Source organism: Echinops telfairi, unplaced genomic scaffold (genome assembly GCF_000313985.2).
Source record: "Echinops telfairi isolate 266 unplaced genomic scaffold, ASM31398v2 ScPeMD7_3533;HRSCAF=4204_0, whole genome shotgun sequence".
NCBI classification, from domain to species: domain Eukaryota; kingdom Metazoa; phylum Chordata; class Mammalia; order Afrosoricida; family Tenrecidae; genus Echinops; species Echinops telfairi.
The window spans coordinates 62324402-62340816 of NW_022107431.1; the positions used below are offsets into that span (position 1 = coordinate 62324402).

The 16415-nt window shown below is 39.7% G+C and overlaps 1 protein-coding gene across 6 annotated transcripts in view; it reads left to right on the top strand.

The window, feature by feature from the left end:
* LAMA2 (laminin subunit alpha 2) overlaps positions 1-16415 on the top strand; it is a 671264-nt gene that overhangs the window by 614633 nt on the left and 40216 nt on the right. For 4 of the 6 annotated variants that reach the window (XM_045294657.1, XM_045294658.1, XM_045294663.1 and 1 more), the window contains 4 exons: positions 3556-3694; positions 5992-6003; positions 10532-10652; positions 13584-13760. In XM_045294657.1, coding sequence (XP_045150592.1) covers positions 3556-3694; positions 5992-6003; positions 10532-10652; positions 13584-13760 — 449 coding nt within the window. The remainder of the gene's footprint in view (positions 1-3555; positions 3695-5991; positions 6004-10531; positions 10653-13583; positions 13761-16415) is intronic. The other 2 variants (XM_045294659.1, XM_045294662.1) reach the window with 1 other exon arrangement.

Consider the following 16415-nt stretch of genomic DNA (forward strand, 5'->3'; position numbering starts at 1 on the left):
TACATTTCTATAAATCAGATGAACACTGCCACATAATGTATCCACTTACAAGGAAAGCACAAAAAACGCACACCTCTGTATGAGAGAATCTGCATAATCACTCAGTAAAAAAGAATCTGCTTAACTCTTTGACCAGCATCCCCCAAAGTTCTGGGCTTACAGCAGTGGTTCTCAACCTGTGGGTTGCGACCCCTTTTTGGGTCAAATGACCCTTTTCACAGGGGTCTCCTGATTCATAACAGTAGCAAAATGACAGTTATAAATTAGCAACAAAAATAATTTTATGGGTTGGGGTCACAACATGAGGAACTGTATTAAAGGGTCGAAGCATTAGGAAGGTTGAGAACCACTGGTTTAGGAGCTTGAATGAGGATCACAGGGCCAACAAGTAGAATAGGCATAGAGGTTGGAAGCTAAAAAAAATGGATTGGAATGTGCTTTCTTTGAAATGCTAAAGGGAAAAATGGTATCTCCTTGATTTCATATGGAAATTCAAATGAAAGTCAGGCCCAGGCATACCAATCTTTTAGTCATCCTAAGTAAATGAAAGCTGGAATTTATTCATACAGCTAGAACTTGCAAGGTGAATGGAGAGATATTAGGGAGCATCAGCATTTCAGAGGTGTTCAAAGAAATAGCTTCCAAGAAAGAAGACTAAAAATGAGGTTGGAGAGTTTAAGAGAAGTTGAAGTATATGATGAGATGACATCCAAAAAATGAAATTTCCTCAAAGGAGGAAGATGAGAACAGCATCAGACACTGCATGAAAACCTGACGGCTCAGCCAAATGTTCTCCATTGAGTCTGAAGTTGCTGAAGACTTCTATTAGGACGGAGACAGAGGAATAAATAGAAATCCAAATAAGACTCCTGCAAGGTGGACCATTGATTCTTTCCAGTGACTCAACTGGGTGTTTTAGGTGAATTGTTCTCTACTAGTTGCTACAAGTATTATCCCTTAGAACCCTAGCCCATTCTTCAGGGGACATTTCCCATCTTCCTTGCGATGGCAGTGTGGTGTATCCCACAGGGTGGAGATGGGAAGACAAGGTTCGGAATGACTGTTTAGATTTGTAATGAACTTAGAGTGGGAAGAAAAACAAATATGTACTCAACTAAAAACAACTTTCTTATAACAAGTCAGCATTAAGTATAAAATGCTTATTAAGCCTCTATGCTGTGCTTAGGATTTTAAAAAATCCCTGTTACTCTACACATGCCTAAATGATGTCCATCCTAATCGACCCTGAAATTTTCAAATTTCTCTGTATAATAGGAAAAGAAATAGAGCAAGAAATAAGAGTAAGTGTTAGCAGAATCTACTTCATTGCTATTACTCATGAAGGGTAAATTCCTTCTTTTAACTCAGCAAAACTATGCCTTTCAACATACCTCTGCCAGAGCTAACTCTTGGGCCAGTAAGTTTCCATTCAATTGTGTTGCCACTCTTTAATCAGCTTTTCTTAGAATGATTTCTAAAAATGTGTATATTCACTCAGGGATACGGAGGAAAGTAACCTCCGGTCACTGGCTTCCCTGTGATAGAGAGGCAGAATCTCATTTTCACAGGCGCCATTGAAAGACCATCCGGGCTGCTAGAAGAGGCGATTTCACGTCCCGGTCAACAGGCCATATGAAAAACTCTTCCCTGAACTGGATCAAAAGGAATTTGTATGAAAAAGTCATGAAGGCAGTTTTAGAAATATCTTTTCTCATAGGCAGTCTAAGTTAAAGATAAAATATTTTAATATGAATAATTAATTCTTTCCATTGTAAACTTGCTAAATATTTTCCTGGATCACATTCCTGGCAGTTGCTTTTTGTTGTGTTTTTGAAAAGTCACCTTTGAAGAGCTCAGATGGTAATAGGTGCAGATATTTCTATTTTTAAAGCTAGGTAACTACTGCGTGGTTTCACTGAAAATACTTGCTTTGGGAATGGAGGGGCTACAGATCACAATGAAATTCGAGTGTTTGTTTTTCCTGTGCATTTTCCAAAGCACACTAGGCCTAAATGATTAAAGTGAGAGAAACTAATAATGCCTGATTGTCAAATATATTTGGGGGATACTTTATGCTTCATGTCTCTCTCCCTAAGCATTTTCTTAAAATTATTTTATCGGGGGCTCATAAAACTCTTATCACAATCCATACATCCATCTATTGTGTCAAGCACATTTGTACATTCGTTGCCATCATTATTCTCAAAACATTTTCTTTCCACTTGAGCCCTTGGTATCAGCTCCTCATTTTTTTCCCTTCCTCCCTCATGAACCCTTGATAATTTGTTTTGTTTTTTTTTCATGTCTTGCATTCACCAATGTCTCCCTTCACCCACTTTTCTGTTATCTGACTCCCTGGGAGGGGGTTATATGTAGATCATTGAAATAGGTTCCCACTTTCGCCTCCCACCTTCCCCTTGAATACAGAAGTGTTAAATTCTCTGGGAAACCCTAAAATGGAGCTACCTTGAACTTTGCTTAAACCGGTGTTTGTCAACTATAGTTGACCTATGACTGTCCGAAAACCTAGTTTTTTAAGGAAAGAAATAATCAACAACAAAAATACAATTAGAAATGCTCTTATCATTGATCGGCTCAAATGCCTATGTGAAAATGGATAGATCCTCTATGAGATCATGCAGACCATATATCAGACAAGGACTTAGAAGCAAAATCTGTCGTTGTAGGGAGCTGGTATAGCTCAGGATGCATCAAGGATCTAAACTATGAAACGGTGCAGGAGTGGGCCCGAGCAGATAGTTTAGTGAGAAAGTACAGAATGTAGAAGCAAACCTAGCTTGGCCCTTCAGATTAAGACTCCTCCCCCCAAAAAGTCCGTGAGATGTGTTCCCCATCTGCTTTCTATACCAAGTGCTTCTCTTCTTTGCCTTTTTCTTTCTGTTTCCGAATGTTTATCCTCATAGTATCAGAAATGCCTAAGAGTGGTGCTCTAAGGAGAGAGGGTGGTGCCTTTCACAACACTCGGCATCCCCAGAGATGCAGCGTGGGTTGTGGCTCTCATTCTCTTGCAGTTTCTCATCTCTCCACTTATGAGCCATCATCTCATACGGGGTTTAATACTTTGCACAAGAGCGTAAATCCCAGTAATTCTGTGGATGCTGATATTTACAGGGAAAGCCACAGACTCAGTATAGTTTTAGTCAATTATATAATTTCTGATTATATAGCTATTGAATATATAATTCATTATCTCATATGTAATTATCTCTTTTTGTAATTATTTCTAATACCTTATATGTGTTGTGGGCAAATTGATCAAACTGAACTTTCAAGTCCATTTAAACAACTATCTTTTCTCCTCCAGGGTGTTGCCTTGAGAAGTGAGGAGTTTCCTTGCTCTCTCATTGTGGATGCTTTCAGCATTGATGTTATTGTTTCTCCGGTTTATTACAAGACTACATATAATACCAATGTCTGAGGAAGTCAATGATAATTTGAGAAATAAGCTCAATTCATCTTGAAATTATCATGGTGACCTATATATGTGATTGGTATTTCTCAAATAAATTATTAACCTTTATATCTCTTCTGTAGCCAATATATCAATTATAGATATAGATACGAACCAGGAAGAGAACATGGCAGCTTCGTCACCTGGCAACAACTTTGGTCTTGACTTGAAAGCAGATGAGAAAATATATTTTGGCGGCCTGCCAACTCTGAGGAACTTGAGGTAACTTAGTTTATATTTAGAGTTGAGGATTATTTTAATTAAATGGCACTCTACTCTGCAGAGTGTTTAATTGTGATAGGAATGTCACATAACCTTTGGCTGCAGAAAGACCAAAAAACAGTGTATTGCTTGTTAGAGCAACACTAGGTTTTAGAAAACAAAGGTTTAATCTGACACCGTTGAAGAAGAGATTAATTGGAATTACTGCCTCCCTTATATTCCTCGAATGAAAAGTATTGTTAGAGTGATTTGAGCTGGCAGCCAGAGTCGGGCTCTCTTTGTGCACTCGCTGGCAATCACGGTGTACTGGCATTCTGGAACACCCTGAAACGCAGTCTGTCTTCCGGGACACTGTGAGTACAACCTAGCTTATTGCTGAGCATTTAGTGTCATTATGAATTATTGGAGCTCTCCTAGTACTCGAGCTATATTAGTTATTTTCATGCCCATGCTGATCATTTAATTTTTTTTACCTATCTTGTACCTAGCAGGATGATAGGAGGACATTTTCAATTTGTTGTTTCATTAATTCAAAGATCAATAAAGAAATATGTATATAAGTTACAAAACAATTTCAGAATTAATGGCACGTTACTTAATGTCCTGCTTATTATACAACAAAAGACATAAAAATCTATAAACTACTGGATGTTCAATAAATGATTATTGACTTTAATTATATTGAAATGAACTGATTGGGATGAAATATAGACTACTTAAAAGGCAGACGACAAGGTTTAATTTTTTTGTATTTGATTATTTGGTGTTTAATGAGGAGAATAGGCCTGCCTCCGTGTTTCTCCTCTAAGAACTCACCTTCCATTTGGAGGGATTTCTGATTGGCTGAGGAATATGTGATCAATTATTTTCAAACTTCCCATAGCAAACGGTGGAATTTCAGTCTCATTTTATAAGCCATAACATGCAGATGGAGACATGTTCTTTTATGCAGAGCTTGCAGCTGTCTAATTACCAATCTTTCAAGTACATAAGTTGATACATGTCATGATACAGATAAACTGGAGGATGTCTTTCTGCATGCATCTTGGGGTGGGAATGCAGCTCTAACCAAAAAGTGGATGAAGGGAGACGTCGGACAGGGCAAGATATGACAAAATACCCATTTATAAACTATCAAGGGCTCATGCGGGAGGGGGGAGCGGGGAGGGAGGGGAAAAATGAGGACCTAATGTCGGGGGTTTCAACGGAGAGAAAATGTTTTGAGAAACGATGTACAAATGCGCTTTACACAATTGATGTGTGTATGGATTGGGATAACAGTTGTATGAGTCCCTAATAAAATGTTAAAAAAGAAAAAAAAATAAAAGTTAATGGCTACCTTAAAAAAAAAAAAAAGAAATTCCAATCGCACGTATTGGAATTCTGACCATGTTCTTCCTTGAAAATTCCATTATTCAGCATTCACTCAGCAAATGCTCCTTGAGCATCTATTATGTGCCAGGCACTATTCTAAATGCGACAAATCCAGTAGTTGTTTTAAGTCTAAAAGGTATTTTTCAGTTTTGATATTCTACTATGAGTAAATGATAGCCAAAATAAGGCTATCTAAACTTAAGTTCACTTCAACTAGTGCTGACGTGGTTGTAATTATCACAAAGTAAATTCTGAAGGGATTATCCGCAAAGGAGTTCGTGTTAATAGAGATGCGTGTATGTTTTAGTTGGGGAGCAAAACATATTCCCCATGTGCCTTTGCTTCATCAGCACTTAGACGTGTTTGCTGTCACAGTGCATTTCATGGTGAGAAGGCCACTTCGGTGGGCCACGTGACTTTACAACAACCTGTAGATGTACATGTGACTGATCCGCGACCCAAACCCTCCGTTACTTTCTGCTCTGCCTGCAGAGAGAACATGACTGTGATATGATGCAAAAGATGTAGTAGGAAAACATAAATTATTTTTACAGGTTTAGGTGGAGTTAAGCTCTGAGAGAGACCATATTTAGAAACTGCTCATGAAACTACAGAAGATAGACAAGCATGTTCCCCTTCATCCTAAGGATAAATATCAAACCTGACATTCATACTTCAAAGTGAATTTGTCCAAGAGAATTGAAGGAAATAGCATTTTCGATTCTGTTGCCACTCCCTGGAGTCAAGGGCATACGCCTCATCTCTGTTCCGTTGGGGTTTGGGGGATGACAATGGTTTCCTTGGTGGGTCCCTGTGAGATGCTTTATTTAGAGAGTCATGATCAATATGTATTGTTTTACTCAATGAACATGCAATCATAAGTAAATTGTTTGTTGTTTTTTTCTCTCTTCCCTGTGACGTAGTATGAAAGCAAGGTAAACTTTCAATTTATGCATGCCTTTTAGTCTGCATGGATTGGGGAAACGTGGCTTTCACATAAAAGCAGAAGGGCTGAAGCAGCTTGATCCATAGTCCATTTCATAAGCAAGCCTTGCACCCTGAGGTGTTTCTCAGGCTGCCCTTCACCACCAAAGATGCTGCTGCTTATCCACCATCAATTGCACGTGCAGTTGGAGTTGTTTCATCCGCAGCAATGATGGATCTGCCCTGCTTACTTGTTCAGATGCTCACACCCTGATGCCCAGCATCACACACAAGCGACAGCACATGGCCAGGTTGATGGGCACAGCCACCGCTCTGAGGAACAGAGCAGCGTCCTCTCTAGACTGGTTCTGTGGCTCTGGCCTCCCTCGTACTACGCTGCCTGCTAGACAACCAGCCGGTGCTCTCAAATGCTTATCACTGCATTGCTGCTTTCTGCAAGGCTGCAAATATGCACATGTTTACACAGCCTGCTCACCTCATGGCCGAGCTGCTCCATGAGTCTCGCATTCATTTCAAAACAGGGCTTAGAACCAGAAGAACAGAATCTCTGGAGAGACTGTAGTTAAACATGGGTTTGCATCCTGAGCAGAGACCCTCGGGAGTCTGTCGTTACATTATGAATCTGATCACACGTGATTCCTAGCTCCTCTGTGGTTTTCATAACACTAGACCCACAAAACTATGATATTTGGAGTGGATTTTTGTGCTTCCATCCCATACCAAACTGGATGACTGGTTGGAGTTATGTACTTCATCCACATCACTCTGAAAGAACAAAGGTCACATGAGTCTATCCTTTTGACTTATAGGAGAAAGACATGAGCAAGATACGCCCCTTCCACTTAGACATGTTTTCATTAGTAGAAGAGGGGACAGGGGGCTGAGAAGAGAGAGCAACCTTGGGAACTGGAGAAAATGGTCAAAGAAAAAGGAAACCGAGCAAATATCTGGCACGAGAGAAATCACCTGGCACATGCAGTCAGGATCTCATGTGCTTGCAATCTGTCTCCCCTGGGGCCATGCATTTTTATTAACATCCAAAAACAAATGGATCTTGGAATCCTGGACAATGAAAAGAGAATAAGTCCCTACCTAAAAGTATAATATTTGTGTGCGATCGGCCAGTTTTTATAGAACCTGATAACATCACAGAAAGAATACATTACTTTATGTAGCCTCATGGACTGGCGTTGTTCAAGGTAATGTTTGCTAGCCACAGGGGAAATTTAATTTTAAGTTAATTAAAATTAATGAAGAATAAGTTCTTCATTGGCATGAGCCTCAGCTGTGTGGGACTACTTAGCTACCAATGTGAACAGAGCAGAACATTTTTTTTCATTCCACCATCACGAGTGCTTTGGGACAGTGCTTCTGGACATTAAAAATATCATCATCTCTAATAGCCTGCTAACTCGTGTTTGGTGAGCACCTTCCACCTGCTAAGGTTTTGCTAAAGTGCATGCATTTGTTTTATTCAAACTTTGCAGCTCGAGAATGCAGGCACTGCTATGACGATGTCCATTTCTTTACAAAACCCAAAGCAAACTCCCTGCCATCATGTTGATGCCAACTCAGAGCTCCCCTATAAGACAGGCTGGAACTGCCTGGGGCCTTTCTGAGGAGCCTGTTACTGTTCACAGGAGTGGAAGCCCGACTTTCTGCCTTGGATCACCTGGCAGTTTTGAACTGCTGACTTTGCTGTTAGCAGCTCAATATGTCACCAGGGCAGAGGAATCCCACTTGCAGAATGTCCCCACAGCCAGGGCCACATGCTGTACTGAAGTGCAAGGACTTGATGGAACGTTTGCCCCATTAAAGGAAGTAGTGAGCAAGAAGTAACCGATCAAGAGTGATTTGGGTACAACGACACTTCCAACCCAAACCCAGAGCCATCGAGTTGAATCCCGCTTATAGTAACCCCATGTGGTCCAAAGGAGGATGACTCCTTCGGGCTTTCCCTGCTGTAATCATTTTGTGAAACAGATTAACAAGTCTTTCTTATGTGGGGGGCATTGGGTGGATTTAAACTGTCAACCATTATGTTACTTGTTTAATACAAACAATTTGAGCCACCGGGGGACCTTAATTTGGGTATAGAAACCATTTTTTAAACCCTACGGGGAAAATTAAATACATCTTCTCTATCTTTCAGTTGCTCTTTGTTGCTATTGGTCTTGTATGTAAAATGTGGACTTTGGAGTCCGTTTATAACATCCACTGTTGTTGAGTCAATTCCAACACACAGGGAGGAACTAAGTAGAAAAAGAGTTTCCATGCTTCTTTCTCATTTCATGTTATTGTGCGTAGCAAATAAGTTTTCCCCATCAGCAGTCCATACACAAAGCTACCCTTGACATCATAGCAATCCGTGCAATATGACTACACTCTCCTCATTTCCTCTCTGGTTCCCATGCCCTTTCTTTTGTCGCCCTCTGTTTTCTCGACTTTGGTTTGGGGCAACCATGGTTGCCCTGTTGGTCCTGTTTCACTGATTGTTTGGAGGAACATGGCTTTCATGTTGTTTGTTTATATTTCCCTTGATCGGCAGTGCAGTGGATTCATTGGTTCCTCTGCTCTTTTTCTGACCCCAGATGTCTGGATTTTAGTGTGGGGGAGGACCTGGATTTTGCTATACATCTCTTAGTCCATTCTAACTGGGACCTTCTCTTGTGATCTTGTTGGAAAGGTCTGTAGAGGTAACTAGGGGAGGCCAGGCACCATCTAGTTCTTCTTGTCTCAGGTTCAATGACCTTATAGTTCATGTGGGCCTTTAGTCCTTTGGGCTACTTGCTTCCCCAAAGCTGTAAATATCTGTGACTTGTAGGTTTGAATAACTGACCATCTAGTTATCAGGTTAGGGCTTTAACTACCATTCCACCAGGATTCCTTTCAAACTATAAACTCAACTTTGAAACTTCTTTTTTTTTTTATGATGATGATGTAATCCAAATATATGTTTGTGTTTTTAAATGAGGTAATCCAAATGCATGTATGATTGTAACTTTCTTATGGATAAAAATGTTAAAGAAAAAGAGAGTGATCTCTTAAGCTTGAGCAACTGTTGTTGTTGAGTATCCTAGAGTTGGTCTGGCTCATGATGCCCCTGTACAATGGATGGTAATGCTGCCTGGGCCCCTGCCTTCCTCACAACCAGTACTGGCAACCCCTGTGTCAATCCATCTAATGGAGGGTCTTCCTCTTTTATCATGACTTTATATTCTGGACCTAGCACGAGTAGCTTCTCTAACTACTTGGTCCTCCTGATAATATGTCCGAAGTCTGTACATGAAACGCAGTCTCCTGTTCTCCCTTCTAAAGAACGTGCAGGCAGTCCTTCCTCCAAGACGGATGTATTCACCCTCTGGCAGCCCATTGGCTCTTCACTATTCTTTGCCATCATCCTTCAAATACATTACCTCTTCTTCAGGCTCCTATAATCCATTGTCTGACTTTTCCACATGTGGGGGGGGGGTATTGAAAATATCATGGCTTAGCTCAAACACACGCTAAGTCCTTAAACCGACCTCTATGCCATTTAGCAATTTATTTTCAAAATCATACACCAGATTTCAGATTGATTTGCCCAATGCAATACAAAATTAGATCTCTTGGCTGCTGTTTCCATGGGTATTGATTGTGAATCCAAATAAAATGAAATCCTAGACAAAAACCACCCCCCACCCCCACCCCAGTTATCATGGTGCTGCTTCTTGGTCAAGTGGTGAAGGTTTTTGTTTTATGTTAAGGTGTAATTTATACTGACTCCCCCAAACCCACTCACCCCACACACATACCCCCCAAAATCTTTAATGACATAAATATTATCTAGAATTCTATTAAAGGTATTTGAAAAAGTTACTTTTATCCTTATTTTACTTTTCTGTATGTAATTTTATCATGTTGTTTGCACAATACCTACTTCTAAATGGGAAAACCACTAATTTCATTACATATAAAGCACTTAATAAAATCAAACAAACCCACATCCACTGCCATGAGTTGATTCTGAGTCATAGTGAGCCCAGAGAACCCAGTAGACCTGCCTCCTAGAATTCCCATGACTGTCTCTCTTCATGGAAGTAGACTGACATCTGTCTTCCATGGAGCGGCGAGGTTTGAACCACCAACATTCTGGTTAGCAGTTGAGGACTTTCACCGATGTATGACCAAGCTCTCCTCATGGCTTACTACCCATCAGTAATCCCTGGTCCTGTGTTTAAATTCCAAGAATGAAAGTACTAAACAAGAAAGAAAGAAAGGTAGTGGGGTTGGGAAAGAAGGAAGGGAGAACAGAACTCTATAAAGACTTCTGTAAGATGATAGTGACCTGTCTTGGTTCAACCAGCAGGCAAAGGGATGGACAGTTCACTCGACCCCTGTGTGTGCTTGTGCACACATTGAAATACTTGCCTACTAATGTGTCTCTTTGTGCCTGTGGCTTGCTTCTGATAGTTACATGAATGACACTGCCGTTGCCCAAAATACACTGCTTTTTGTTTTCCATTTAACTTCCAACAGGCCAGAAGTAAATCTGAAGAAATACTCCGGCTGCCTCCGCGATATTGAGATTTCAAGAACACCATATAATATCCTCAGCAGCCCTGATTATGTTGGTGTCACCAAAGGGTGCTTCTTGGAGGTTGGTCTGGTTTGAATGGTTTCCTGAACGTCTTCTCCTCAGATTTCTCCTAGGTCATTGTGGTGCTTTTGCACGGACCACTGCCATGTCCCCGGGCTTTAAAATCCTACTGTTATTCATCTTAACTCTTCACACATTATAAAGCAAGATGGAAGTACATGCCCATGATCAATTGACTCGAATGGTATCATGAAAACCCCAAATCGGAATGCAACTACTCCCCTGAATGGAGCACTGTGATACCCATGTTTAATATCATCTCTTTTCTGTTTCTATCTAGTCCCAATATTATTTTCCCCTTGCCCATATTTTTATCATCTATTTTAAATTCATATTATCCAAATTGATTGTTACCAAAATAGTCTTGCTGCCATTGAGTAGATTCCAACACTTTTTAAGAGTGAGTAGAACTGCCCCTTTGGTTTTCCAAGACTGCAAATCTTGATAGAAGCAGAAAATTTCATCTTTCTCCTCAGGAGTAGCTAGTGGATTCAAACTGCTAACCTTGTGGTTAGCACAGTAGTAAGTAGTAGTTTCCACTAAAATCTTTAGTGAACAACATCTTGTTTAAAGCTTGGTAGTCAAACGCCCTTTACTTTGAACTCCCTGTTCTTTGGCAAAGACTAGGAACTGTGGCACCAACATGCTAAAGAATTGTCTTTGACAAGACTGCTTGGATTTTTTAAATCATCATGAGGTTACGTTTGAGCTGCAATCCCAGGGATGCTCGTGTCTCCTCCTCTCTGTGGTCCCAGCCCACCAGCAGCCCCCAGCTGTACGTGACTGTTCCATACTAACTTTTTCAGAGGGGTTGGAGAGAGAAACTCAGGTCAGAGCTCTTCGCTCTTAAAATATCTACAACCCAGAAACTACTGACATCAGCAAATGTTAGTAAGAATGTTATGGGCTCTCAAAACGGACACTTTTTATAAAAAAGGAAAATGTCAAATATACTGGTGGATTTTAATTATGCTGAGAATATACAACTGTTCATTCTGATTGTTTCCTCCAATTAAGATGATTTTAAAGCACTCCTATAGAATCTACATCCCTGGGTAGTGAAAATGGTTAACAAGCTTGGCTACTAGGCCAAGGGTGGCACTCCCACTCCACCCAAAGTAACCTCAGAAGAAAAGCCTGTCGATCTACTTCCCAAAAAGTCCCACCCACTGCCATCAAGTCAATCCCAACCCATAGCAACCGGATATGAGGTTACCAAGGCTATATATTTATGGGAGCAGAAAGCCTCATCTTTTTCACAAGGAACAGCTAATGGGCTTGAACAGCCAACCTCGTGGTTAGCACTCCAACACTTACTCCACACAAAAAATCAGTCTCTGAAAATCCTATTAGGACAGTTCTGCACTGCCACATATGAGGTTGCCAGGGGTCAGAGTTGGCTTAATGTCCTGGGCTTATGGGACTTAAGGCAATGCAGGGAGAATGGAGGGAAAAGTTTTTTAAAAAATTCATTGTATGACTACAGGGATTGAAGACTGGAACAGAACTACTGGGCACACTTTGTTTGTAGCTGCATGTTCCATTTGAAAAAAGGAAATATACAATGAATTAAAGTTCTAAGGATTGATGCTAACTTCTTAAAGAACATTTCACTCCGAGTTTTAATCTTCCAAGCCTTCACTCTTATCCACATTCAAAAGTAATGCATGAGGGTAAGACCTGTCCAGAAAATGAATAGCCTGTATGTGTGGAAATGATTCTGTAAAGGCTCTTTGCAGTAACCAGGAATTATTTTGTTACTGAAATACGAGGCTGAAATTTTATGTGAATAAATATTAAAAACCCTGCATGGTCATTTTATCTAAAATAACCAAAACTGCATGGTTTGGAAATTGGAATCGAATATAGATGAAACATTTGCCCACGCTGGTGCCACTTAACTGGCCTGAAACACTTGGATGAGGAGGGCCACTTTAAAGGGGTTCCTGTTTTTATACCAGCAAAATCCAGTGTTTTAAAAATGAATTTTTAAGCGCTCACTGCCTAACTATATGAGGCTGCTTAAATAAATGAGAACAGATTCTGACAATAAAATACCTCCCATCTATCCAAAGTGATCATGGGACCTGTGCTTTGGTGTCAGAATAATCGTTGCTCTACCAACTTCCTATTCTTTCAGGTCTGAAATGTTATTTTTAAAAATTCTTTCATCTGGCGAAAGAAATGGTACTATTTTAACTTTTGCGACAAGTCTGGACTATTAAATATTTGGTTTATTTGTGTTAAGATTCAGGTTTTGTGTGATTATTTTATAGTGGATAGAATGTTTTTGTATATTTGATAGTGCTGACTGTCTTCACATTGGCTTCATCCCTGAGGAGTGTTGACAGAGAAAGCAGCCCTGCTTTCCCAGAAAAGAGAAACCATTAGTATATAGCGTTTATGCACAGGGTGAGAGTGCTTTCTAGAAAGATGTAGCAAGGTGAGTTTAAATCAAAAGAAAATGTAATTCAATAATAACTACCTCTCTTTTAAGTCAAAAGTTCTAGATTAAAATCATGCGCCATTAGGAGGAGTCGATGTAACAAGTAGGTATGAACAAATCAACCCAAACCCATTACCTTCCCACCAATCCTGACTCATAGAACAGCATAGGGCCTGCCAGAAGGTTGCTAAGGCCATAAATCATCTGGTGACAGGTGCATATGGTATTTTTTAAACTGGTCTTTAACTCTCTGTGTTAATGTGGGTTTTCAACCGTTCTAAAATAAAAGGGAATTTCATAACAAGAGTGAGAGATAGAGACATTATTTTAAATGTTTTAAATTTAAATTAAAAATGAGGCAGAAAGCATCAGAAGAAGATGGAATGAACACAGACCTTATTTTAAATTTCATAACAAGAGTGAGAGATACAGTATTTTAAATTTTCATTTCTAATGTATTTTCCCATTTTTCCTTTTTGCCACAGAATGTTCACATAGTAAACTTCCCAAAGCCTGGGTTTGTGGAGTTGGCCCCTATGCCACTTCATGTAGGAACAGAAATCAACCTGTCCTTCAGTACCAAGAACGAGTCTGGGATCATTCTCCTGGGAAGTGGAGGGCCGTCAGCATCACCGAGAAGAAAACGAAGGCAGACTGGACAGGTACTGTCATTACTAGATGTGAAGACATCCCTCTAATATTTCTATAAGACCATTGTTCTGCAAAGAACTGGGAAGGTTTTATAAATTGCTTGTATGTTTTTATATTTGTGTCGTTTACTTCTATGATCATGTCAGCCAGCTAGTGGAGTCTGGAGCCTATGTCACTGGTACTTAACACCAGCAAGTCCACCCATGGTGACCAGGGTTCAGCGGAGCGTCCAGACTGAGAACAGATTACAGGGAAGGAATAGGATGTTCACTTCAGAGGGATTAGCGCCGATGAATTATTGTCACATAGAGTGCCAGGACAGCACTGGGGGAGACCTGCCTCCCCAGAGCAAAGTCTCAAGATCGTCGTTTGTGAAGGGACAAGACCCAACCTGAGAAGAAGCAACTGTACGTATCCATTCACAATGGGAACATGGAATGCAAGTCTAGGAATATTGGAAATTGTAGAAAATGAAATGGAATACACAGGAATCCGAACCTCAGGTAAGAAACGGGCTAGAACTGGATGTGGCTCATTTGGAAGCGGACACACATATGACTTATGCCAAGAAGGAGAGATTGAAGAGAAATGGTGACACATTTCTTGTCAAAAATAATATTTCAAAATCTGTCAAGAAAAAAATCATGCCTCAAATTAAACTTTTGAAAGGTTTTATAGGCAAAAGAGAGAATGAGGCAGAAAGCATCAAAAGAAGATGGAATGAACACAGAGTCCCTATACCACAAAGAATTGGTTGGCATTGAAATATTTCAAGAGGTAGCATATAATCAAGAACTGATGGTGTCAAAAGAAAAAGTCCAAGCTACACTAAAGACATAAGTAAAAAATAAGGCTTTCTCTGGGGGGGGGGGGCTCCAGGAACTAATGGAAGATCAATTGAGATGTTCTGATAAGTGATGCAATTCTGGAAGCACTCACTGGTCTATGCCAATAAATTTGGAAGACAGATACCTGGCCAGCCTACTGAAAGATAGCCATGTATGCGCATAGTCCAAGGAAAGGTGAGCCACCAGAATTCAGAAATTACAGAGCAGTATTATTAAATTCGCACGCAAGTCAAATGTTGCTTGTACAAACCCCCCCCACCCCCAGTTGAGGGACAAACAACAGGAACATGGGTGAAGGGACACAGCAGATGGTGTAAAATACGAAAATAAAAGTTTATAAATTATCAAGGGTTCATGAGGGAAGGGAGCGGGGGAAAGGGAGGGGGGGGAAAGCTGAAACCAAGGGCCCAAGTAAAAAGAAAATGTTTAGAAATGATGATGGCAACATATGTTCAAATGTGCTTGACACAATGGATGTGTGGAGTGCTGTAAGAGCCCCCAATGAAATGATTTATTTTTTAAAAAGAAATAAAAGAAAAGAGAAAAATAAATAAACAGAAAACATATCTCTCAATCCCACTCCCGATGCCATAAAACAGTCTAAATACTGCGGTCCAACTTTTAAAGGTAGGAACCTTCGGTTGTTAGGGCAAATCATGACCCTAAGATCGTGTTGAAAGCTTTGAGGGAGCTTCCCAGATCTGGGTGCTGTTGTTCTTTCCCGTCTTTGTGTCCCTCCGTACCTTCAGTTAGGTTTTCACCTTTTAATTGGCCCCTTAAACCACTTTGCTCCGTTAAAAAGGTCATGCCAATCATCTCGCCTGCCAGGACCAGATTAGAATGCATTACAAAATAGACCCTTAAATTGTAACACATCCTTGTAAGCTGGCCTCGATTACCTGATTTTATGTGTTTTAAATCAATTCCAGGACTTAATATTTAACAAAATATAGCATTATGTAAAACATCTTAGTCATATCCCTAAAAAAAAAATCTAACAAAATATTTGCAAATAGAATCCAAAGGTGTATAAAATATTTTTAATACACCGTGATTAAATTGAATTATCTCAGTAATGCACAAGTGATTTAACCCCAGAATATATGTATCTATATATCCATCTAATAGAAGAAGAAAATATTTAATAGCATTTAACACCCATTCATGTCTAAAGGAAATAAAACAGAAAACCAATGCTTAGTAAGTAGGAAAAAGAGGGAGCTAGTACCTTAATTATCTGTAAAATGGCTGTAACAAATACACCTGATAGAAAAACATTGGAAGTCAATTTTCAGTGTATTTATATGCATATATAAATACATATGTAAACATTTATGTATGTATATATATATATACATTGTAAAATACTGGAACTAAATTTTCAGTGTGTATATGAATATATATGGTAAGACATATATATTTTGTTATATATATATTATATATACCATAACCACAGGAAGATATCATCCATAGCAGCTACTATACTATAGCCCAAAGTAAATTGGAAATGGCATTTTTAATATTGTAACATGTCAATAAGGAAGGTCTCCTTTGCAAGCTGTCATAGTAACTGCAGTCTGAAAGTGCAGGCGATGTCAAATAGTTCAGATCTGTTCTAGAGCCAATATTGGTTAAATTGGCACCGTTTCTTTTTCTTTTCTTTTTTTAAGCATTTTATTAGGGGCTCATACAACTGTTATCGCAATCCATACACACATCAATTGTATAAAGCGCATTTGTACATCATTCTCAAAACATTTTCTCTCCACCTAAACCCCCGACATTAGGTCCTCATTTTCCCCCTCCCTCCCCGCTCCC